This window comes from Perca fluviatilis, chromosome 17, assembly GCF_010015445.1.
Source record: "Perca fluviatilis chromosome 17, GENO_Pfluv_1.0, whole genome shotgun sequence".
NCBI classification, from domain to species: domain Eukaryota; kingdom Metazoa; phylum Chordata; class Actinopteri; order Perciformes; family Percidae; genus Perca; species Perca fluviatilis.
Genome location: NC_053128.1, coordinates 6,411,524 through 6,437,175, shown reverse-complemented (window position 1 = coordinate 6,437,175; position 25,652 = coordinate 6,411,524). Strand labels below are relative to the sequence as shown.

General features: G+C 40.7%; 1 protein-coding gene across 3 annotated transcripts in view; it reads right to left on the bottom strand.

Moving 5' to 3' along the window:
- Positions 1–252: 252 nt before the first annotated feature.
- atp8b1 (ATPase phospholipid transporting 8B1) overlaps positions 253–25,652 on the bottom strand; it is a 50,829-nt gene continuing 25,429 nt past the window's right edge. For all 3 annotated transcript variants that reach the window (XM_039780331.1, XM_039780333.1, XM_039780332.1), the window contains exons 9-30: positions 25,501–25,583; positions 20,841–20,999; positions 20,155–20,243; positions 19,430–19,620; positions 19,171–19,255; positions 18,206–18,329; positions 14,052–14,095; positions 12,971–13,127; positions 11,318–11,506; positions 10,659–10,771; positions 10,333–10,497; positions 9,004–9,115; positions 7,951–8,026; positions 6,001–6,133; positions 5,745–5,873; positions 5,472–5,628; positions 5,149–5,372; positions 4,060–4,143; positions 3,663–3,908; positions 3,135–3,273; positions 2,545–2,675; positions 253–1,933 (exon numbers count right to left, since the gene is read on the bottom strand). In XM_039780331.1, the coding sequence (XP_039636265.1) occupies positions 1,685–1,933; positions 2,545–2,675; positions 3,135–3,273; positions 3,663–3,908; positions 4,060–4,143; positions 5,149–5,372; positions 5,472–5,628; positions 5,745–5,873; positions 6,001–6,133; positions 7,951–8,026; positions 9,004–9,115; positions 10,333–10,497; positions 10,659–10,771; positions 11,318–11,506; positions 12,971–13,127; positions 14,052–14,095; positions 18,206–18,329; positions 19,171–19,255; positions 19,430–19,620; positions 20,155–20,243; positions 20,841–20,999; positions 25,501–25,583 (3,079 nt within the window). In that variant the 3' untranslated portion in view covers positions 253–1,684. The remainder of the gene's footprint in view (positions 1,934–2,544; positions 2,676–3,134; positions 3,274–3,662; positions 3,909–4,059; positions 4,144–5,148; positions 5,373–5,471; positions 5,629–5,744; positions 5,874–6,000; positions 6,134–7,950; positions 8,027–9,003; positions 9,116–10,332; positions 10,498–10,658; positions 10,772–11,317; positions 11,507–12,970; positions 13,128–14,051; positions 14,096–18,205; positions 18,330–19,170; positions 19,256–19,429; positions 19,621–20,154; positions 20,244–20,840; positions 21,000–25,500; positions 25,584–25,652) is intronic.

Sequence of the window (25,652 nt, the reverse complement as noted above, 5' to 3'; positions counted from 1 at the left end):
ACTCTTACATCATCGAAGTGAATGGAGCGATTGTTAGAAACTGTATACATACTTGTGGGTCTCATCAAACCTTTAAAACATTGTTAACTGAACCCTGCTTCGTGTCACTTTGTTTTGTGGTTCGTCTCCTATCATCTCGTAGAACAAATCGTGATCGGATTGTTTCCCAGCAGGTACTTTAACATGACTTAAATTAAAAACGACCACATCCACACATGAAACCTTGAATAACCACAATAAAATGAACACTCATTTCAGATTGCTAAATGTGCCCTTGGCTTTTATTAACAACCGCATGATAAAACATCATCAGATGATAGAGAACAAACGGTTGCTGGTACAATGAACAGCAGTCGTCAATCTATTGCTTCCATTCATTCAGTAATAAAAGAAGACATCGTCTGCAAACATTAACACTAGCATGAAGGTGATGTAGTGAAAGTCAGAACAGGAATTTGTCAGTTTTGGCCTGGCACTGATTAGCGAATATCCTAAATTATAGGACACGGACACACGGACACACACAGACACACACACACACACACACCTCATTTGTTCTCTTTGGAATGTGTGATTTAACTTCTAAGAAGTAAAAAAAGAAAAGACATTATTAAATATAAACCTAGACCTCTTTGCTGCATTTGTTTCCCCATTAGAAGTAAGGAGCACTTGAAATCACATTCTGCAAACACTGCTGTTGAAGGTAGGTAGTCCCTACAGTGTGTTCACAGCATCCTAGGTACATAAAAAGAACGAAGATGAGGTATAGAACAAATGATTGGTTAGAATTTCGGTTTGAAATAGGTATGTAGAAAGGTTTTAAGGCTGAAATCCCCCAAATAGTGTGTTCAACATCTATCTGTAAGAACACTTGGGACATTTTTAAATTAAGTTACACTTTATAACATCTGACCACCTTGCACAGCCTGGCATGGTAACATCCCATCATTATTTATAATAAAACATTAAAAAGAGGATACTTTGACATGTCTAGCTTTAGCCCATTGTTTTAATATGAAGGAACATCTTTGGATTTGCATCCTAACAGATGTTGGGATCTGATTTCATGGATATAACGGACAACTTGACTGGAATATGCATTTTTTTTAAACTTTAATAAAACACTAACATATCATGTGCTTCACAGACATAGGGCTAAAGCTTTGAATGTCAAAAAAAGTGTCATTAAATAACGTTACAACTCCATATCCAGCCAAAGTATTGGTAAGATTGGAAAAATGACTTAAAAGATGTAAAAAAAAAAAAAAAAAGAATCCTGAGTTAAACAACATTGTCAGTCACATGTATGACCTCAAACCCCGGTAACGAAGGCTGTCTCCTCGGTGAGGTTTTTTTTTCCGTTTGCATTTTAACAAGAGTTAAAATGCAGCGAGTCACAAACTGCAGCAAAGACACATTCAGTAGTGCTTCATTTAACTTTCTGCAAAAGCCGCTCATTTTATTTCTATAAGACGAGTGACTTTCGGAGCGCTATGCTTTTAACCTTCCTCTAAGGGACTTGAATACCACAAAGAAAGAGGTCCTTTTAAACTCCGACCAGGCTGTCGTATTCTGTGCAGAGTTTCCGACGTTGGACCATTTCCAGCTGCGGCTCCACAGATAAAAAATGAAGATAAACCAAGCACTCCTTGAACTTGTCCCCAAATATTTACAACGCCCCTGGCTAGTTTTGCTCCATCTCCATGTTTTCGGCTGCTGTCTGGGGAACCTCTCTGATGCTTTCCTGGAATACGCCACGGGCCGCCGGTCGCCGCCGAATGCTCCGCCCGGACGAGATGAGGTCAGCGTAGCCACGAGAGTGAGAGAAGGCATAGGCGGAGCGGCGGGAACGCCGGCCGCGCTCGAAGGCTGGTGCCTTTTTCTTCTCCTCCTGCAATAGCTCCATCTCGTACTTCTTCCTGTTTCTCTGGACCTGGGGCATGGTGGGAAATAAGCAGGTAACATTAGAGAAGCACTGCTGTGTGGGAAAAGGGGACGTACAGGGTTACTTGTATTTCAGCTAATTACATTTCACTTCATATACTATTATCCTGCACAAAATCTTGTGTTCGATGTATTGCTTTCTCCGACTTCCTCTTAGATGTGGATTGGAGATGTTAATTAACCGACAATAATAATTCATGACCGATTAATACTATCAGTTAAAAACAATATTAGTTCTAAAAAAACATTTTGCATTATAAAAAGAAAAATAGGCTGAACAATATTTTTCTCAACTGTGACTTAACTTGCTAGGGCTAACTTTGCACTAGCAAGTTGCGTTTTAAGCTGCTCTTTTTTCTGCTTGTGGAATTCATCACAGACTGTGGTTGCTTCTAGAATAACCACACTATGACAATTTGCCCCATTTTTCAAATTTAACATGGTTATTATTGTTCTGATCCCTTGTGTAAAGTATACAAACATATGGTATGTCCAATCTTGAGAAGCTACATGTACATTTTCCTGATAGTTGTTCCTGATATTGGGGATTATCAGGCAGGCCCAGCAGCAGGTTATTAGCTTGACTCCCAGAGGTCTCACCTTATCTCCTACAGAGGGCCAGATGCTTTTATGGAGGAACTGGATGCAGATGACAGGGAGCAGGCTGATGCCCACAGTCAGGATGATGGTTAACCACAAGTAGGGCTGACGCAGTGCGTGTGACGCTGCACCTACAAACGCAAAATATACACGTTATGAGAGGTGTGAAGAGGGTGGTTCCAGTTAGCTGAAAATATGCTAACATCCATTCCTCACAAAGCAGGTTGTTTTTTTTAAGTTAGAAAAAGACTATAACTCTAGCTGCAGACCATTTCTTTTGCTACAGCCCCGTAGTAGTGGTGTCTCGATTCTCCAAATCAATCTATCGAGCTACAGGATGGCAGAAGGGTACTGTGCAACAGTTTCTCAGAGTTTAGTTGCAATTGAATGCATTTGTTTAACAAGGTGCACATGAACGCACCATGAAGTCCCCTCACAGCCCACTTGCTTTACCGTTGTTGTTTGTTTACATAACTCAATCACTCATTAGTTACTCCCTGCAGATTCTGAAGCAACTCTAACTGAGGGCTTTGGAGTACAGACTATAAAGCCTGTTAACTGTGTCACACGGTGCTGAATGTGTGACTGACCAGTAAAGGTGAACACTGAGGGGAAGATGACGTGGATCCCGGCACTGTGGATATCAAACATGATGCCAAAGTAGATGGCTATGCTGCCCAAAACCGCAAAGCAGTTAACAAATGTCCAGTAGGAGGTTTCCAGAGAGATCTGGAAAAACGAGAGGTGAGAGATAAAGATCAGCCGGCTGTTCACATAATAAATTCATTACATGCACATTTTCTAAACCTCATTAAACTTCATAAAACCCAATTTCTCTTGAGTAACTTTAAGGTTAGAAAAATAATAAGTCTCAAACAATGACAGCAGGTGTGTGCATATGTATTCTAAATTTCTCGTTTTTAGTGCTTTAAATAATCACTCGGAACACACATTGATATTTATTCCATATTTAGTTATTTAAAGCCAAGATACTTCCATTCATGAACAACAAAAAATATCAAATCTTACTCAAGCTTAAATTGTAGCCGATTAAAATCAGAATGTTATCGTTACCATACTAGCATGTTCTCGTCTAAGTTTTAACAGGGCTGACTAACCTGCAGGTTGACTGTGAAAATGAGCGACGAGGCGGTGACGATGGCGAAGGACTGGTAGTCAGAGGGGGCTTCTCCATCCTGCCCCATGGTCTGCAGGAAGGCTCCATACGGGATGAAGAAGATGACGAGCGAGACAAAGATGCCGTGGAACAAGCTGATGAAGAAGTTCCTGTAGTTAAACAATGCCCCCTGCTGGCCGGGCAGGTAGAGTTTGGGGAATTTCAGGCTCAGTTTGTCGTTAACATCCTGCGAAGCAGAGCAAACGGTTAACAGAGATCTGGATGAGTTTTGTCCCCCTGCTAGAGATTTAGGCCAAAAATGGCCATTTGCCAAATCAATCCTATACCTGCCAGTACTTTCTCTGTACTATTCTTTCTACAACAAATCCTATTTTTACCTGGTCAAGAAGTCCAACTAGTAGAACGGGTAAGCTGCTGTAACAGAGATTGTAGAGAGTGATGAACCAGTCTTCATAGGCGACCTGCAGACAGGGAAACAATTATTCAGTGGATGTGTTGCCTCCCTGGCACCTCACGGATCACCTCTGCACGCCACGCAAGTTGTGATGCACGGCGAGCTCCGATTGGTTGGTTGGGGTCGAACATGTGGTCCGTCATGTCTCGCAGCCAGGTCACACAACAACGTATGACTCTATGATCACCTAATCTGACAAAGTGACCAACTCAAAAGACAAAAGAAATATGTAGTCCGATTAAACCATGGGTGAACAAAACTTAAAGGGTTTTGTAATGATAATTGCAATGTAAATATTACATGGAGTGACCACCCATTTATTTCCCATTGCGTTTACCTTTGTACATTTTCGATTTTTGTAGTGGTTGTTTATTTTACTTAATATTTTAAACAATATGAAATATTTATTTATTAAACTGTTTCAAAGATGGCCTAAGTGAGGGTGCTGTTTTTATTTTTAGAATTCGAGTATGGAAGTAATCCAACTCAATGACAAGTGAGCAAACAACTTCCTGAGCTAATGGAGATGTGATGCAGTTGAAAGCTCCTGGATCTTGAATGAAGATCATTTGGCCAAACCATTTTTAGGATGGACTGGGACTGCACGAGTCATCCAAACTGAGTCCAGATAGACCTACTCTATCTGGAATGTGTCCTGAGACACTATAAATACAACTGAATTAAACATATCATACAAGCACAAAACCTGCTACATTCGTTTACGGATAAAACGATGTCCGTCACCTTATGGATTGTGACGTTCTCTTCTCAGAAATGAGTGCCATTCAAAGACTGTAAAAAAAGAAGTGTGTTTATCATTGTACCAGTGGCTCTTGCTCTCTCTCTCTCTCTCTTCCACATCCACTTTCTCTGTCTTTTTCTCTCAGGTGCTTGAGTCCAGAGGACGCATTTACAACTATCCAATGGGCGATGGCCTCATCCATCGGCCCAACCCTACCCTAATCCACCCTCAAATACACCTGACCAGGACAAAAGCTGCAGGGCTGCTGACCTGTGAGGAGTATCCACTGAAGAACGAGTACCAGAAGTGGACCAGTGTGAAGGCGAAGTTCTTGAAGAAAAAGTAACGCAGGAACTTGCACATTCGGATGTAAGACCAGCGTCCGTGCACCAGCAGGAGGCGCTCCAGGTAACGGAACTGAGCGAAGGCGTAATCGCTGGACATGACGGCCTGCATCCCCTCCTGACCACTGATACCGACACCGATGTCTGCAGCTGGAGGGACAGAGGACGGGGAGAGGGATTAGAGTAGAGTCACGGGAATGTGACACATGCAGAAGAAGATCCAGTTTGTCCGTTCGTTCACGTCCTTACTCTTGATCATGTTGACGTCGTTGGCTCCGTCGCCGATGGACAGCGTCACGGCTTTCTTGTACTTCTTCACCAAACTCACCACGTTACCCTTCTGCTTCGGTGTGACGCGACAGCAGATGACCGCCTCGCACTCACAGGCCATGTCCACAAAGTCAATCTGTAGAGACATTCCACCATGCTTGTTAACATGTAAACCGCTGCACATGTTGCGCTGTCCATGCAATCATATCTCTCTTTTGTATACTCCTAAATGTTTCATTCATTTAGCTGTACCTGTCTCATCTCCTTCTCCCAGTCGTCCATCGGCTGGCAGTCCTGAGGGTTGCTGGGAGGCGGTCGCTTTCCCAGACGACGCAGACGTAGACGACGGCGTTTCTTCTTCTTTTCGTACAGAATCTCGTTCTGAGAAAATAGAAAAACAGAATGAATCAGGACAATCCACCAGTAGCTGCACTGCTACATTTCAAAAGAACTAAATACTAGAAATGTATAATTTGTTGTGGTTTAAAAAACGGTGTCAATCTCTTACCAGCCATCCTCCGGTGATGATGAGCGCGTTTTTGCCCGGCTCGGGGAAGAAAGCCTCCGCAGGTTTATTTTTGCCCTGACGGAAAGTTGCAGGTTCAAGTCTCCTTCTGGCCTGACGGACCTTCAACTTCTCACTGGAGACATGGGAACAACAGACAAACTGTTACACAACTCAGTGGGACAGACATAGATCATTAATGTTCAGGTGAGACATATGAAGCTCAGCGTAAATTCTTTCAGGAAGACTACTATGCGTCCCATGTCTCTCTCTCCCAACCTAGTCTGCTGCATTGTCATCAGCTGAACGTGGGCGTTTTACTCTTTCAGTTAAACCAACCAGATTTGGCCACAGTCTCCGTGAGCTATCGCGTCGTTGCATTCAAACTTTAAATCCGTCTACTCGTTGCTGCTGTCAGTTGTCATTTCAGACAAAATGCGATGCGACCGTCCTCCACCCCCATTCACCTCCGGTTCTCATCATTACCAGCACCCAGGGTTCCTCCATCAGAAGCTCCGCTTCACATCACATCCATCCAGATCTTCAGGCTTCCTTTATCCCTTCATCACCTCCAGTGTCTAGACTCCATCAGGTGGATATTCCTATACATCCACGGCCTCTATACCCCTTATAAATTAACACTGCGAATGGAGTCGAATCGCCAAAGACTCTAAACATATCAACCTATATTATGCACCATGTTCATTAAACTTATTTCACTCTTCAATGAAGTCACTCCTGATTGAAATAACAGGGAGGGACTGGCATAAAAAAAAAATAGGGAGAGAAACAGGTTAACTTGACCAGTGATGAATATGAACATGGGGTGCAGGGGGCTCTACTGAGGACCTTTTATGACTCTGTGGTGGCATCGGCCATTTTCAAAGGAGTGGTCTGCTGGTGCAGTGGCAGATAAGAAAAGACTTGACAGACTGATTACAGTTTTTTAACCGACTGCTAAACGAAAGTGGTCACAACTGAAGCCACATGTGCAAAACTCAAACCACAGTCTGCATTACCAACAGTAACCTGAGCCAAACAGTTCACATCACCTGCAAAACTCATTCCAAACAACACAACTCCACACACACACACACACACACACACACACACACACACACACACACACACACACACACACACACACACACACACACACACACACACACACACACACACACACACACCTCAAAACCGGCTCAGTGCAGCGAAACACTGAACAATCCTCACTGAGATAACGCTCTGTCACTCAGAACACACAGAGTAAAAAAACACTAGCATCAAACACCAATAAAGAAATTACAAACTTTTCATCTTTACAGTTTGAATAATTTAAGTAACTTCACACTAATCAATATTTTCTTTAAAGAGTGAAATTCTTTCACATTTTTTTTTTTTTTAACAAGGAGGAATGAAAATCTTTGCTTCAATAGATATTTTGTTTTGTTTTTAGTAATTTATGTAATGACTGGAAAAAAAGTTACACACTAAAGGTACGTAATAACAAAAGGACATTGGAGATCCTGCTTGCCATGCACCTGCATCATCTCTAAATACTAATGAATGTGGTGTTTGCATTGCTTCCACCTCCATTACTTTCTGAAAAACAGAAGGTCGACAGTTTTACTGTAGTAAAAGGTAGTGTTTTTCATGTTTTTTATAGCGGTGTATGTAACCTCAGACATCTTACCTGGACATATTGGTGTCTTTTACCTGTTCACTGTTTCTATCGAACAGTACAGTGTATCATTGATTCATTCTTATATTGGTGTGTTCCAAAGCTTTTTTTAGTCATTTAACTTTTTATTTATTAAAAGAATTTGCTCTTTCTTCAATCCAGATATGAAAGGAACTTAAATAATTCCTCTAACGTCTAACACAAACACTAGTTGATCTTAAGGGCTTCTAATTATATTACTTTTTAAGGCTTGGACATTTTCATCATCAACTCACTTGACGTCTTCTCCGTAGTGGATCTGCATGTCGTCTGTCAAAAGTGAACAAGAATATCCAATGTTCTCTGCCGTTTCTAGGGAGAAAATAAAACACATTAAGAGTAATAGGAGAAAACATGGCGCAATACTTTTTCTATTATCAATTAGGCCAACTCAGTGTTCACTTCAGAAGAAGAAGAAGAGTGTGTGTGTGTTCAGTACAACAGCGGGGACCGGCATTTGCTACAACCCAAGACTGCTGGTTGCTGTTCGCCAGCTCTGCTACCAACGGAGAGCCTACGAGCCTCTGTACATTCTCGGCTGTTTTGAACAGGCATGCGTTCCAGACGGGCACTGCACTAGTTATTTCAAAGAGAGGTATGTTCACTCAAACACAAAAATAAACTTTTATCCTAGAGCTGTAGCGAATAGTTGGAAGCTTCATTCAAAATGTTGATTTTGGAATTCTAAATTAACAATGAATACTGTGCAGGTTTTTTTTTTTTTTTTGCATGTCTATATATTCTGTTTAAACCCGGTATTCCTGCACAGTTTCAGATAAAGATTAGGCTAAACTAATATTAGTTTTATACTATTTGATCCTAACATTTCCAATAACTCCATAGAGTTGTTTCTGTCTTAGCATAATGTTGCTATAAGCCTAAGGGCACGTTGATTATTTCACCATTATTTTACGCCCTTATTGGATTAGCCTGCTGTCTACATGCGTTTATGTTGACGAAACTGACGAGTTCTATTCATTAAAGAAAGTTGGCTCAATAAAAAAGACCAATTCCAATCCATTGCATCACTTTATTCTAATTGATGTGTGGATTTTTTTCGTTTTATTTTTAGTGATGATATTATAAAATATGCCGATAGATATTTGAAGCTCAAGTGGAAAAAACCTCAGTAGAATGTAAAAATAAAATTATAATAATTCTGTTCAGCCCTTCTGTAACCATTTGTGTGTTTTTTTTCCCCATTGAGACATTGGTTCTTATGCCTCATAATCATTATATTAGTACAGGTCACCTAACAGTTTGACTCATCTCTGTAGCGGTGATTGTACCTTTCTTGTCTCCGGTCAGGACCCAGATCTTGATGTCGGCCTTGGCCAGTTTGGCGATGGTCTCTGGCACTCCGTCCTGCAATTTGTCCTCAATGGCTGTCGCCCCAATCAGCTGGACAGGGGGGATACAGATGGTTAGATATGGCTGAGGCTTGTCGTTTTCAACTTTTACATCACCACTTACTTTTTTGAATATTTAAAATAGAAATTCAATAAATACATACATTACACCTCTAAATCTGAGGCCATGATTCTCAGCAGGAAACTGATTCGGGTGGGGAGTCCTTACCCCAAGCGAAGGAGCTCAAGTACCTAGGGGTCTTGTTCTCGAGTGAGAGGACAATGAAGCAGGAGACTGGCCGGAGAATCGGCGCAGCAGGAGCAGCATTGCATTCGCTGTACCCCACCGGTCAATTCCCGCTCCTACCCTCACCTATGGTCATGAAGGCTAATAAAGAACTAGATTGAGGGTACAAGCGGCCAAAACACATTTCCTCGGAAGGGTGGCTGGTGTCTCCCGTAGAGACAGGGTGAGACGCTCAGCCATCCGTGAGGAACTCTGAGTAGAGCCACTGCTCCTTTGCGTCGAAAAGAGCCAGTTGAGGTGGTTTGGGCATCTGGTAAGGATGCCCCCTGGGCGCCTCCCCAGGGAGGTTTTCCCAGGCACGTCCAGCTGGGAGGAGGCCTTGGGGAAGACCCAGGACTAGGTGGAGGGATTATATCTCCACCCTGGCCTGGGAACGCCTCGGGATCCCCCAGTCAGAGCTGGCTAATGGCCTATGCCTGGAGCACCTCCCTGGGCAATATTCATTTTTTAGTTATCTATTATAGAATTACAAATTTACATTTTTACTGTTTACTTTTAACTTTTTAACATGCATATGTTGACAATTGTGTATGTGAGTTGAATGTGTGTGAATTTGAGATGTTTGAAAGCTATATTTAATGTGTGTTTAAAGTAAATTTTTGAGCACCGTCTCAGGTAATGCACCTGAATCTCATTGTATTTAAATGCAGTGACAATAAAGGATTCTTATCTTATCTTGTCTAAATGTGGTTCGGGAAAGGGATCCCCTGGGGAGCTGCTGCCCCCGCGACCCGACCCCAGATAAGCGGGTGAAGATAGATAGATGGATGGATGGATGAACATACATTACACACAACAACAAATGAGCTTTCGCCATTGTGTTTTCCACCTAATCTGTTGAAATGATCAGCAGCATTAGTTGCTATTTTTGTTGTTTTAGTGATTTGGCCATTTCAAGATTGGAGGAGGGCGTTTCTACGGTTTCCTGTTTTCACACCAAAGTGGAGTTGTTTTCCACTCACCATCAGGTTGCTCTCGATCTGCTCGTACATGCGGTCCAGGGCAGCGTCTCTGTCTGACATGGCCACCTGAGCCTCTTGGTGTAACTTGGACCAGGCTTCGTACTCGTCTGCGCTGATGTCTTTGTAACACAAGCACAGCGTCCGCAGGGTCGCGTTGGCAAAGATCTGAAGAACAAGACACAGATCATGGATCCTTCCACAGAATCAAGAGAAACAGCTACATACATGCATATCATGGTTTCTACATGGGTCTGCTGTGCCAAGACCTACTGTATACAGCAGTGAAATATAGCATTGTAAATGACAATTAAGCCGTGCAAACTCACATCCAGAGCTGTCTGGGTAGTTTCTTTGTGTTTGGATTTGGGGGAAAGTCGCTCGTAGATGACCGTGTCGGCTCCCTTACAGTAGAGACGAATACGACCATCAGGAAACTTCACTGAAAGCGAGAGAAGAGACAGTAGGACAGAGGATCAGAGGTGAGATAGACTCATTGTTTTGAAAGTATTTAGCCTTAACCTATGAATTTTTGAGTCATGTCTAATAAAACAGATCTCAAATATAAAGTTGTATGTGGCATTGGGTCAAAATAAACTACAGGGCATGTTCACGGTAACAAAGAAAGAAATGTCACCCAATCCAACAGTGTTGCTCACTGAAGTGTTTTTACAGTATAATAGTTTCTCAAACAATGGAGCTCTATGGGACATAGGAAGAAGATAATACACAAGGTTAGTACTGTAGTGCCAACTCATTTTTAACCACTAACTTTACTCATTTTTAAGAAAGATTGTTTTTGTTCAGTTTTTTCTCCTGTTCATCGAATGCAGCTCCCTTTTTGTCATTTTGTAGGTACGTTACCATTGGGTCAAGCTACTTAGCAGGTTTTAAGCAGCTGGGAGGTCTTTAACAGAAACTATGTGTTTGCAATGTGCAATAGTGTGTGAGTGTATGTGAGTTTGTGTGCGAGTGTGTGTGTTCGTACAGATGATAGACATGCGCTTGCGGTCGGAGTTGAAGTCGAGCAGCGCCAACATCTCGTAGGTTCTCTCCTCCTCCATCTCCTTGATGGTGATGGTGTCCTGCGTACGAGACAGAAACACGTAGCCGAAGTTCCTGGCTGCCGTCACCAGGGCGCCCTCATCAGGAGACGCCGCCTGGTACACCAGACCATCTGAGAGAAACATATGAACCCATACATGAGGAGGTTGTGTGAATTCAATTCAGTTTATTTAAGAAGGGGGGCAGCGCAAACTAATAAAACACATGACTATACATGAGTTAAAAAAATCCCAGAATTAGCCAAAAGGCTATTTGTCATCTATAGTCCTCTGGCGTCGATGTTAAAAAGGCTTTTTAAAATACAAATAAAACAAGAAAGAAAGACAACGCAAGCAGAGCAGACCTTAGCACAAAACCAGATACAGCACAGAATTTATAAGGTTACCAACAAAGCAGAACAGGTTACAAGGTAAAACAACAGAGCATATGTCTAATGCAATACATTTAGTTTTTTGTCTGTGTAGCGTTTTATTTTTTTTATAAAAAAGGTACACTGTGTAGGAATTTCTCCCATCTAGCGGTGAAATTGTATTTTAACGAATAGTGCTCTCTAGTGCCTCGCTTTTTCAAATGCGTGTTGCAACTACGGTAGCAGTTATGTACCAAGAAGCTATGACAACATATCTTCCAATAGTGCTTCATCGAGTTTTCTTTCGGGTGATGAGGTTCGGCATTTCAAACTGCAAACTGCATTGAATCATTAGTGTGAGCATGTATAAGTAATTACCCCTCGTTTTTGGAATTTGACGGTCACGTTGCCTTTTTAATTCCCTTTTTCGCTTTTTTTTGGCAATGAGGATTCCTTCTCCTGTGGCTCGGCATAAGTATGATCCTCCATTGTGAACTAAAGTGCAGTGCAGGCTTTCAAATTTGCCGGGGCCTCTCACTGATCTCCTTCTCCGTTTCAGCTGGTTTCAGTCACGTGACTGAACGAAAACACGTTGTGGACTAGCTAGACAGGTCGGCTAGTGCTTTATGTCCATCTCAGCGATTATAGTTTTTCAAAATGGCGGAACGACATGGAAGCCTCCTTGGACTTGCCTGTCCAATGTAAACACAGATAAGAAATTCTTTGCTTACGAGGATAAGTCAGATCATTGGCAGAGATCATTTTACACCAATGAGGACATATTTATGAATGAAGACATTGATTTTAGCTAATAAAATACTTAAAACACTACACAGTGTACCTTTAAGATTTTTTTTTTTTGGGGGTTTATGGCTTTATATTGATAGTATAGCTTGAAGACCGAACAGGGGAGAGAGGGGGAGCAAAAGGGCAAAGGGCCAAGGGTCGGATTCGACAACGGGCCGCTGCCAAGTACTCTAATCTACATGGGACGCACGCTCTACTGGGGGAGCTAGAGGTCCCCTGTGCCATGTTTTCATTGTTATTGGATTCAATGACAATATCTAAAATACTGTTTAATGCAGCTTTGAGTAAAAGTCCTCTTTAGGGTATGCCGGGGTTGACTGACAGGTCAGCCAGACATGGTGGTTGTGGTTTATTTATCACACCTCAACTCCACTCTACTCTACTCCCTTTGCACCAAACTGGGATTTTAGAAAAATGTACCGTCTTTGTGCTCCACCATGACTGTGTGACAGAGAGAGAGCAGCTTGAAGAACTCATTAGCATCTTTATCCTTCCCGGATCGGATGCATTCCACCAGGGAATGATCCACGAACTGGAAACTTCTGTCCGCATACTGGTTCCAGCTCCAGTCCACCGGCTAAAGGGAAAAACCAGGAAAATGGTATTGAAAACTACAGTACAAATAGTCAGCAATGATTCTGGTAAATTAAGTAGCTAACGGATCAAAATCAACATCCATTTTGATGTGAATCATTTAGATTTCCTGCCTTAGTTTAGCAGTCAAAAATAATTTGCCTTAGAAGAGGTCCTTATTATTTATTTATGTCATTTAAGCATATATTGTGATCATCCGCATTATTCTTTTAGATTTTAAAATCGATTTTATTATTATTTAAGAATTTAAATCTAGTGCATGAGTTTTAAATTTTACTTCAAATGATTTATTGACTGCTGTTACTGTATCTAATCAACAAGCTTTGTTGATCCTTAAATGTCTTCATATTTGTTCTGTTTCATTCCAGTCTTTGTAATATGTCTGTAATCTCCATGTGGTATGTGTGAAGCTGCTGTCTTGGCCAGGATTGTCGCGTTAGAGATCTGTAATCTCAGTGAATCCCTTTCCTGGTTAATAAATGATGTGTGTGTGTTTACAATAAATATAAAATATGTACTGTGCATGTTGCATATGTACCACATGAAATTCAAAAGGGCAGATCAGTATTTGTGAAACATGGGCCATGGCGGATAGATTTTACATCCTTTATCTGTATCAGTGTTGTAGTCATATTCAAATCAATATTTTAATCAATATCTAAAAAACTGCTTTGTTGAGGAATATTAGCTTATTTTAATAATAGGTTTTAATAATTTAGAGTAAGGGTCACTTTACATATGTTTAGAATTAAATACGGTTTGTCATATTTTCTCCAACCAATGAAACATTTGATGAATTTAACTAACATTGAGTCACATTTTACATGTGAATCATCTTATTTTGGAACTACTCTCTTCTAAAGCAACCATATTTATATGTGCAAATATAGAGTCTATATATTTTTACCCTTCCTCGCTCCAGCACCAGTCCCGCAGCTGTAGTCGGTTCACCTGTGGAAAAGGAAAGCAAAAACTTGGAATGACTAAACTGCACATCTACAATACATGTTACAGCAGCAAGACATGGCTGTAAAGCCAAATGAATAGAATAGAATAGAATAGAATACACTTTATTGTCCCCGAGGGGAAATTTGTCTTGGACACAGTGCCACATCCGTTGCTTCACAACACAAACAATATGTAACATAAAAACATTCTCAAATTAAAAAAAATAAAAATCAAATACAATACAGTAGGATAAAATCAACATAAAGTGAGATCAGCAGAGCGTCCTAAGACACAAGGACACAAAAGAAGGACACACATGACAGCACAACATCCTGAGAATTAACAGAAGGCTAATAATTAAAGTGCAAAGTGCAAAAAGGGCTGGTGTATTTACTGCACCCTACTCTGCTGGACTAAGATTTACTACTAGAGTTCAGCAGCTTGACGGAAGTTGGAATAAACGATAACTTTAGTCTGTTTGTTTTACATCTTGGCACACGGAATCTTCTGCCTGATGGCAGAAGTTCATATTCGGGGAAGAGAGGGTGTAGTGAGTCTGCAGCGATTCTTTCGGCTTGTTTTCTGACTGCTTGCTCATACAGGCTCTGTATGGGCTTGTATTCTTTCCTCCCTATTATCCTCATAGCTGCCTTATGGGTGCTAGCTAGCCTGCTTTTTAGCTGCACTGTTAAGTTGCCAAACCATGCTGTGATTCCATATCTAATAATGCTCTCCAGAATGGCCCGGTAGAACATGAGCATGATCTGGCTGCTTACTCCATACAGTCTCAGTCGCCTTAAAAAGTATAATTTCTGCTGCAGTCTACTACACAGATGGTCAATGTGTGTTTTCCAGCAAAGAAGATTGTCTATGTGGACACCTAAGTATTTGTAAGACACGACTTGGATGATTTTCTGATTTTTTATGATGACCGGCTCATGGTCAATCACTTGCCTTGGGTCAAGGATCATCTCCTGTGTTTTTGTGACATTTAAGATAAGATGGTTGGTGTCACACCACTTAATAAATGTGTCTCTCTCATCATGGTACACAGACAGATTTATGTCCTTCTGAAGAAGGCTCAAGATTGCAGTATCATCTGCAAATTTTATAATATAGTTATTTGGGTGTACTGTCCTGCAGTCATTGGTATACAATGTAAAAAATATGGGTGATACCACAGAGCCTTGTGGGACCCCCATATTGCTATGTTTGACCTCTGACAGCGTGCCGTTGACTTTCACCTGTTGTGTCCTATTAGTCAAAAAAGAATAAAACCATTTAATCAAGGCAAGGTTAACATGCATATTATTCAATTTCTTTAAAAGCAGATAGGGTTGCACAGTATTAAATGCTGAACTAAAATCAACAAATAATATTCTAGAATAGGCTTTTGTATCCTCAAGGTGTTTAGAAGTAAGATGCGAAATGCAGAGGATGGCATCTTCAGTACTGCGTTCATGTTTATAAGCAAATTGCCACGTGTCCAACACCGGCTCAACCTCTGCCTTAAGCTGGGACACTACAATTTTCTCAAGGCATTTCATTAAGATACGGGTCAAAGCTATGGGACGAAAGTCATTATTCACTGAGGCGGAGGGCTTTTTAGTGTTACAATGGATTTCTTCCATGAAGCTGGAACAGTGTGCGTGTCCAGAGACCGTTGGAATATTGGACACCATGCTGCTGTTACTTCCTCTGCACAGTTTTTGAGCAGAAAAGCTGGTAGTCCATCTGGGCCTGTTGACTTGTTGGTGCACACCTTTTTAAAAGGAGGCGCTGAACGCTGGGTGGATCCACTTCCAGCCAGCGGGTGTGATCGTTATCAGGAATAGATTGCCACACACTATCCAGCTCCTGGGAAAAAATTTCTGACTCAAACCTCAGGAAAAAGTCATTCAGCTCATTTGCCCTTTGTAATTCATCCACTGCGATAATTTTTTTTTTTTGGAGGGTTCATGTTAGTGACTGATTTCATAGTAGCCCACAGTTTTTTTGTATTTGATGTTTATATACTGTTTTCCATGGTTTGTCTATGTTGTTCTTTTTTATTTCTGAGAAGCTGTTTGAGCTCTTTTTGAACAACTAACAATGCTGCTTTATCTTTGTTTCTAAAGGCTTGCTTTTTCCGATTTATGCAGTTTTTAAATCTCTTTTGTTCTCTAGCTCTAGTGCATGAAATATAGACCAGTCTGTGCACATAAAACACCCCTTTAAAGTCTCAACGGAATCGTCTGTCCACACATTAACAGTTTTACGTTCTGGTTTATTTGACTGAACAGATTTATAAGAGGGGATTAGGTGTATTGTATTGTGATCTGAATTAGAAAGAGGGGGTTTTGGCTTTGCAGAATATGCATTCTTAATATTTCCATAGCATTTATCTAGAATCTTATCATTTCGAGTGTGGCATCTTACAGATTGTTCAAAGCCTGGTAAAACAGCCTCTGGCTTACAGTGGTTAAAATCACCTAAAAAGAAGATCGGAGCTCCAGGTGTGCGCTGCAGCTGTTCATGTACGCACTCTGCTATACATTACTTGCAACTATAATAACACTGCCAAACTCCCTTGGGAGGTAGTGTGGTCTCAGGGATAGACAGAGCAGTTCTATATCCGGACTGCATGTGGTGTCTCTTACTGTATACTGTTTGCACCATTTGTCACTCACGTAGATGCACAAGCCACCTCCGCTCCTCTTGCCGGACGTTTCTGAGGAGCGGTCAGCTCGCACAAGTGAGCAACCGTCCAGATTGAGCAGAGAATCAGGGACTCGTTGGTGGAGCCAGGTCTCAGTAAACACAAGAAGGTTTGATTCCCGGAATTCAAAACAGTTTCTGTGGTTGAGTCGGAGTTCATCCGTCTTGGGCATCAAAGACCGCGCGTTGCTCAGGATTATTGATGGTAGTGGTGGTTTACTTGCTCCCCGGCGGAGACGCTCTCTGACGCCTCCCCGCCTTCCTCGCTTTCGCCGCGGCCGTGTGGCTCGGATGACAGCCGGCAGATAATCCGGGGGTGTAGACTTGAATGATCGGAGAGACAATGTATCTCTGGAGTATATACGTTCAGCTAGATGTAGGCTTGATGCCATTGTTCAAGGCTATTGTTTGCCCGCAATAGCTGGCAGATGAGTTATCTCAGTTTGCAATGCCGTCACAAGCACACGTTTGTATTGCTAACAAACAAACAAAGCGCATTTGTGAGAGAAAAAGAAACACTTAGCACGAAAAACACTTTACAGAAAACAAACAAAAGCAACAGTAGCACGAGCCCAGGTCGCTGCAGCGCCGCGCCCTCGGAAATGGCATTCTTATGAAGAACACATACACGTATTAACGGTGGCAAAGAAGGAGTACCAGATGAAGAATATTGTCCAGTCATGTTTTTTTTAGTTTTTTTTTTACTTTTTGTCTCCTGCTGGTTTACATGTAGTTGTACATGCTTTTAATATGTGCCCTAACCAGCCTACATAAGAGCCCCGTTAGGTTCTGCATTTGATTAATTTCTTCTTTTTCTTTTGTGAAGCACTTTAAGCCATTTGCACACTTTAGATCTGTATCTTTTGTAGCTGCTACTTAATCTGTTGGCTCTGCTTTTATCTAAATCCCACTTCTTCCTGCAGCAGTGAACCAGTTCCCCAAAGGGATCATTAAAAGGCAATTTTTTTTTTTTTTATCTTTCTGATAACAAGCCTGTCAACAGGTTCATAAAAAAAATAAAAAATAAAAAAGAGTTCCTGCAGAAACTATGTGTGGAACACTGATTTCATTTAAATATTCTGCATATTCAGGTGCGCTGTTGATGTTTTTGTTATCAATAAAACAGTTTCCATTGCAATACAAGGCAGCAGGTGTCCGTCTCTTTCATTTTTTCTTTTTACCTCCACATCTACTGGTTTAATTTTTCCTCCCAGGTTATTTCACGTGCCTTAAATGGTGAGTTCCTTCGAATAAAGGCCAGAGTTTCAATAGCGCTGAGTCACTGTTACTGCCAGGGTTAGGGAGTCAGTTGTCACTGGCTCATGTATCTCCATTGTTGGGGTAACAAAACTACTAAAATATCAAACAGTGGTACTTTTTAGTATATTTTTTGAGTGAAATAAAGCATATCTGTACCGTAGCTGCGTCCAGCGATGGTGCACTTCTTGAACTGCATGACGTTCTGCGTGAGAGTTCCCGTCTTGTCGGAGAAGATGTACTCTATCTGACCGAGCTGCTCATTCAGGGTGGTGGTTCGAGCCTGCATAGGGGCAAAAACTGATTTATTGAAAAATACAACGATGCACAGGCCAAGATATCACTGATCTGATGCCGATAGAAGTCCTACTTTTAATATAGCTGCTGCAGTTTGGCTCCGTATTGTTTAGAGGTGGGAGAAAGTTGAGCGTTGTTTGACCAAATAATCTCAACTCAAGGTCCATTTACCAGCTTTTACTGAAACTTTCAACTGCATCTCAGGCTCTTTATCAGCGAATGCAGTTCAGAATGCTCAGCTGTCTTAACATGATATCAATATTGAACTTTGGCTATTTGAGGGGGTTGAATTAATAGCAAACTCAACTTGTTGATGAAGACCGTGAGATACAGTAGAAAGACCCAGAAAAAGCTTGTTGGTGGAAGTTACGATTATTTTGTAAGAAAAAGGGGTGAAAAGGTTTTGTTCTTTTTCCATTGTACTACTTAGGTAATGCATTACAACAAAAAAAACTTAGCATCTGATGTCAAAGATCATCTGTAATATCAGCAATAATATGCATTAAATTTGTTTTGGTGTCGCTATACATTAAAAAATCATTCAAATAAAATACGAAAATCTGCAGAATATTGTGCACCTGCAGGTGAGCCACAGCTCGTCGAATGTGTTCAGAGTATGTGTCTACATTGTTAAAGTCATCTCCCCATAACATTATAAACATTGGGTTTTTACAGTCTGAAGGACTGAAACATTGTTAATAGGGAATACAACTTTGGTTCTTTCTCTTTCCTGGAAAAAGTAATACATCCTCTGTGGACAAGATGTGAAGTGTGTTGCCTTAGGAATAAAGTCAGGAAATATTATTATAATAGAAGTAGTAATGTACCTTAGCTGGTGTGTCTTTCTCTAAGAAATACATCTGCAGGTCCCAGTTGATGAACTTACTCTGGCCCAGACGAATCACCTCCACACTGAACACAAAGCACGACATGACACTTACAAGTTTGATTTGGACATTTCTTGGATATATTGTTTATAATTGTATTATAATATTGTATTGTGACAAAAGTACCATGACAATATTGTATCTTGGGGCGTCTGGTGATTCCCATCCCTACTAAATATGTGGGTATGGTTTTACTGACCTGACATATAGTGAAATGGGCACCATGGTGTTGAGGGCGATGATGTATCCCCAGAACATGAGGAAGCCTCTGTAGGAGGAGTTCTGGTTTTTGCCGTCGAACAGATACCAGGCCTTAGAGCCAATAGCCTCGTACCAATAGGTGTGACCGATGGCCAGACCTGCCGCCACCAGGATCAGCAGCACGAAGATCTACAGGGAGGGAACAGAAACACACTTACACCAGGGGCGATTCCAGGATTTTTTAAGTGGGGTATAAAAAATGTATATGAGCGAAATCCGTTACTCTGTCCTGTTTTCTCCCTTTCATTCCAAACCGTGACTAATGCCAGTCTCCCTTCTCTGCAGAACGCATTTAAAAAAATAATAAAAAACATGCCATGAATTGGAAAATAATCAGTTTTTACAATTTTTTAAATATGTGATATGCCTCCTGTTAACCTTTCCTGATTGCTTAGTTTCCGACCGTGGTCAGAAAACGTAATCATATTTTGGGAGGGGTAGTTTCGCTTTGCCAGACCTTCCTCCACAGCTCTGCAGGAAAGGGTCTGGCTAGTCTACACAGCATTCCAGGATGGGAGAAAAACGTGATCTGGTTTATTGGCATTTCTTTAAACCAATCACAGTCTTCATGGGCGGTGCCAAGCACCGGGAAAAGCCTGCAAAACAGCCTTGGGAAGGAACTTGTTTTGGTGGAAAGTGTAGGTTCAAAAGTTGATGACTTACCGAGTAAACCATGTAGTTCATCAGCTCGTCAATTTTGGTCCTCTTAAATCTCGTCTTCCCACCATTCTTCATGATTTTGGTGTCGGCTCCTACGACAACATATATCAAAATGGTGAATGCTAGCCATTCATTGTTAGTTATCAATCATCAATAATATTCTAACTTATTTACTATCACGGTCAAATTTTATTTGGCAATGAGAAATGAATGTTGATTAGGGCCGCAACTTCCAATTATTAAAATGTTCTCAATCGTCCTAAATATAATGACAAACGCCACAAAAGACATCTTAAAAGTCAGAGATATTCAATTTTATATCATGGCAGACAAAGAAAACGAAACTATTAATCAATTATCAAAATTGTTGCTCATTCATTTTCTGTTGATCAACAATTAAATGACATAATATAATTGTTTAAGCTCTATTGTGGAGTGTTCTTGCATATGGATCCGGTGTCGCCTAGCACAAGATTATATGTAAAGACCAACTTTAAATAAGCTTTGAAAAATGATTGGTTCCGCGAAATAAAGGTGTTTAATTTTGCTAAAAGTGATTACTTTGCAATCAACTAAATTTGAGCACAACAAAGATGATGTCATTTAACTTCAGCATGCACTGTCCGTACTAAAAGTTTCACTAATTTTGAGTTCTAGCAGTAAGGTAGTCTCATGTCGAGGGTTCTCACCTGCGAAGATGACCAGGCCGTGAGACACCTCGGTGTTTCTGATCTTGCAGCCGCGGAGCAGCATGTTGTCCAGATCCAGGGGGTAACGCTTCCCCTCATACAGCATCGTCCCCACGAACTTGTCCAGGCGGTTGTTCGGCTCCTCGCACTCGATCAGAGCTAAGGGAAAGACGAAAGGACACGAGAACGGCTTTCATTTGACTCAAAACCTAAAAAACATTCAAATCCGAAGTGTTGAATCATGGACAGCATGAATTAGCTCACTAACTCTTATGACCTTATGATAGTCCGTCAGTTACTATCGAGATGTGTTGCTCCGGACCAAAGACGACAACATCAGTGTTAAAGTAGTCTACATCCCAGACGTTCCACTTCTGGGATGGCTCCGTTGCCACCAGAAAATCCACCGGATATCACTCATTTAGTCACTCATGAAGACTCATATCTGTTGCCTTGGGCTTCCTTTGTGTTGGCATTTTAAACTCCAGTAGATTTCTGAGGACTATGGTTAACTGCTCTTCAGATCTCTGCAGTGTAAATCCAGACAGCTAGCTAGACTATCTGTCCAATCTGAGATTTCTGTTGCAAGACTAAAACAACTTCTAAAGTACACATGTTCCACCAAAACAAGTTCCTTCCGAGATTATTTTGCAGCAGCACCGCTGCTTTTCTCCGGTGCTTAGCACCGCCCAAGATGATTGTGATTGGCTTAAAGAAATGCCAATAAACCAGAGCACGTTTTCCTCCCATCCATGAATGCTATGCGGAGTAGCCAGACTCTACTCCAGTGCGCATTGGAGGGTCTGGCAAAGCAAGACTAGTGTTAAAGTAACCTAATGTACCCTCTTCCATCTGCCACAGTGCCTTAAATTCTCCTTCAGCTACAATGGCTTGTACCTCAACACTAAACACAAAAATGGGGTAATCTTAAAGTTAACTAAGACCTATTTTTATTAAAAGTTACCTCTTCTAAACATTTTGTTATGAAAATGAAAAATCTTACATTAGATTACAATACATTTTTATTTAAAAAGGAGTATAAAATAAAAACTACCAGACCTCATCTGGAAACAGTTGCGATTTCTTTAGGACTGCAAGGGAAGCACAGCTTCCCCCAAAATCTCTAAAATGTAATGGTCAAATATGTAGTATTGTGTTAACATTTTATTAACTAAAATGCGTTAGAATACATTAATCTCGAAGACGAGTTGATTCAGAATTAGCTCACTCGATGTCCTTCTCATACATTCCCGTAGCGTCTCAGTGCATTTCCCTGTTGAAGCCTAGCATCCGTTGACTTCAATGGGACTGCTTTGAGCAGTTTTTTTCAGTGATTCGAAACTAGACGGTCATTTGATAAATGTTGCGGTTATGTCCCGCCCACGGACGCTCAGCGTCTCTGGGGGTCAATGGAGCAGTAGGCTGGCCTGGACGCTGGGTTTCTGCGTGATAATTGGAGGGTCTGTCGAAGTTTTGATTGACAGCGATTTTGTACTATAAAAAGTCGCTGAAGCTGTTCAACTTCAAGCAGAGCTCATCTCAGTCCCATCGCGGATTTTGCAAGCGTAGTTGAAAGACGAACTGCTGCAACCTATTTCTTGGTATTTGCTTGGTGAAATTGCTAGCCAATTTTCATCATACATTTCATACAATTATACACCACATTCTTTGTTTCAGTTTAACCCAATTCCCACATTTCCTATTGTTTAATATTGTTTTGTTACATTGTTTGTTCAATCATTCATTCATACAGTAGGCTAGGCTAGTGTTGTAGGGGTGAACTAGCCAGCTAGCAAACTGCACACGATGGCAGACAATGCTAATATTGTCGACCTGATTTTGGCAAAGCCATTTGAAACTCTTCCTTACAAGGAGAAACTTAGAATTAAACAGCAGGGTTATATCAACACTTAAGATTGATTTAGTGCAAAAGACAGGGCAAAGTAACAGGTCTGTTCAGCTCTCCTGGTATGACAAAGTTAGCTGGCTGACTGGAAGTACCGTGACAAAGAAAATTTACTGCTGGCCATGCCTCAACCTTCTCACAGAGAAGAGATATATATATATATATATATATATATATATATATATATATATATATATATATATATATATATATATATATATATATATATATAAATATATATATATATATATATATATATATATATATATATATACACAGTGCCTTGCGAAGTATTCGCTTTATAGAACGTTTCGACCTTTTGCCACATTTCAGGCCTCAAACATAAAGATATAAAACTGTAATTTTTTGTGAAGAATCAACAACAAGTGGGTCCCAATTATGAAGTGGAACGAAATTCATTGGCTATTTCAAACTTTTTAACAAATAAAAACTGAAAAAGTGGGCGTGCAAAATTATTCAGCCCCTTTACTTTCAGTGCAGCAAACTCTCTCCAGAAGTTCAGTGAGGATCTCTGAATGATCCAATGTTGACCTAAATGACTAATGATGATAAATAGAATCCAGCTGTGTGTAATCAAGTCTCCGTAAATGCACCTGCTCTGTGATAGTCTCAGAGGTCCGTGTAAAGCGCAGAGAGCATCATGAAGAACAAGGAACACACCAGGCAGGTCCGAGATACTGTTGTGGACAAGTTTAAAGCCGGTTGGATACAAAAGATTTCCCAAGCTTTAAACATCCCAAGGAGCACTGTGGCACGCGATAATATTGAAATGGAAGGAGTATCAGACCACTACAAATCTACGAAGACCCGGCCGTCCCTCTAAACTTTCAGCTCATACAATGAGAAGACTGATCAGAGATGCAGCCAAGAGGCCCATGATCACTCTGGATGAACTGCAGAGATCTACAGCTGAGGTGGGAGACTCTGTCCATAGGACAACAATCAGTCGTATACTGCACAAATCTGGCCTTTATGGAAGAGTGGCAAGAAGAAAGCCATTTCTTAAAGATATCCATAAAAAGTGTCGCTAAAAGTTTGCCAAAAGCCACCTGGGAGACACACCAAACATGTGGAAGAAGGTGCTCTGGTCAGATGAAACCAAAATCGAACTTTTTGGCAACAATGCAAAACGTTATGTTTGGCGTAAAAAGCAACACAGCTCATCACCCTGAACACACCATCCCCACGGTCAAACATGGTGGTGGCAGCATCATGGTTTGGGCCTGCTTTTCTTCAGCAGGGACAGGGAAGATGGTTAAAATTGATGGGAAGATGGATGGAGCCAAATACAGGACCATTCTGGAAGAAAACCTGATGGAGTCTGCAAAAGACCTGAGACTGGGACGGAGATTTGTCTTCCAACAAGACAATGATCCAAAACATAAAGCAAAATCTACAATGGAATGGTTCACAAATAAACATATCCAGGTGTTAGAATGGCCAAGTCAAAGTCCAGACCTGAATCCAATCGAGAATCTGTGGAAAGAACTGAAAACTGCTGTTCACAAACGCTCTCCATCCAACCTCACTGAGCTCGAGCTGTTTTGCAAGGAGGAATGGGCAAAAATGTCAGTCTCGATGTGAAAACTGATAGAGACATACCCCAAGCGACTTACAGCTGTAATCGCAGCAAAAGGTGGCGCAACATAGTATTAACTTAAGGGGGCTGAATAATTTTGCACGCCCAATATTTCAGTTTTTATTTGTTTAAAAGGTTTGAAATATCCAATAAATTTCGTTCCACTTCATGATTGTGTCCCACTTGTTGTTGATTCTTCACAAAAAATTACAGTTTTATATCTTTATGTTTGAGGCCTGAAATGTGGCAAAAGGTCGAAAAGTTCAAGGGGGCCGAATACTTTCGCAAGGCACTGTATATATATATATATATATATATATATATATATATATATAGCATTATTATTATTATAAATAAATGGACAATTTTTATGATGTAGGCCAAAAATGAGCTTCCCCTCTTTGAATGACCAGCAGCCGCCACTGTCTGGAGACTTAATTTAAAAAATGAAACATTAAAACTGAAATATCAAGGTTATGAATATTCTTAAGAATATCTTGCAGAAATATTGTACACATTGCACTATGCAAATAACATTATTATTATTATTATTATTATTATTATTATTATTATTATTAGTTACTCATTGGCACTTATTTTTTAATTTTGGTGTAGATGAAAATGTTCCAAGAAGTTTTTCCAATTACTGTTAATATTATTATTCCTCTCATATACAATACAATACAGTGTCATTATTTCAAAAATCATTTTATATTTTTACAATTCTATAAGTTTTCATTTTATATTTTCATTCCATCCTTGGCTTTTATTCTGAAGTGAGTCTCTGAGTGATTATAAGTGATTTAGGTTCATGCAAATAAACTTGGCTTGTAGTTGTGAAGTAGTCTTACAACTACCATTTCTAGTCACTGTTCCATTATCTTTATCGTGACTATTATCGCCACTGTTCATCACACCCCCAACCGGCACCGTCAGACACCGCCTACCAAGAGCCTGGGTCTGTCCAAGGTTTCTTCCTGAGAGGAGTTTGTCCTCGCCACTGTCACACTGAATGCTTGCTCTTGGGGGAATTACTGGCATTGTTAGGTCTTTGTAAATTATAGAGTGTGGTCTAGACCTACTCTATCTGTAAAGTGTCTTGAGATAACTCTTGTTATGAATTGATACTATAAATAAATTGAATTCATGCTTACCATTGAACTCAGCCAGCTGACGCTCCTCCTGCAGTCTCTCATCAGTCACTCTGAGTCCCAGCTTAAACTTCAGGTTGGTCTCTCTGCAGAGAAAAAAGACAAATACTTAAAAAGGACTGAAAAACCAAGCCCCGAGGAAAGCAGAATCACAG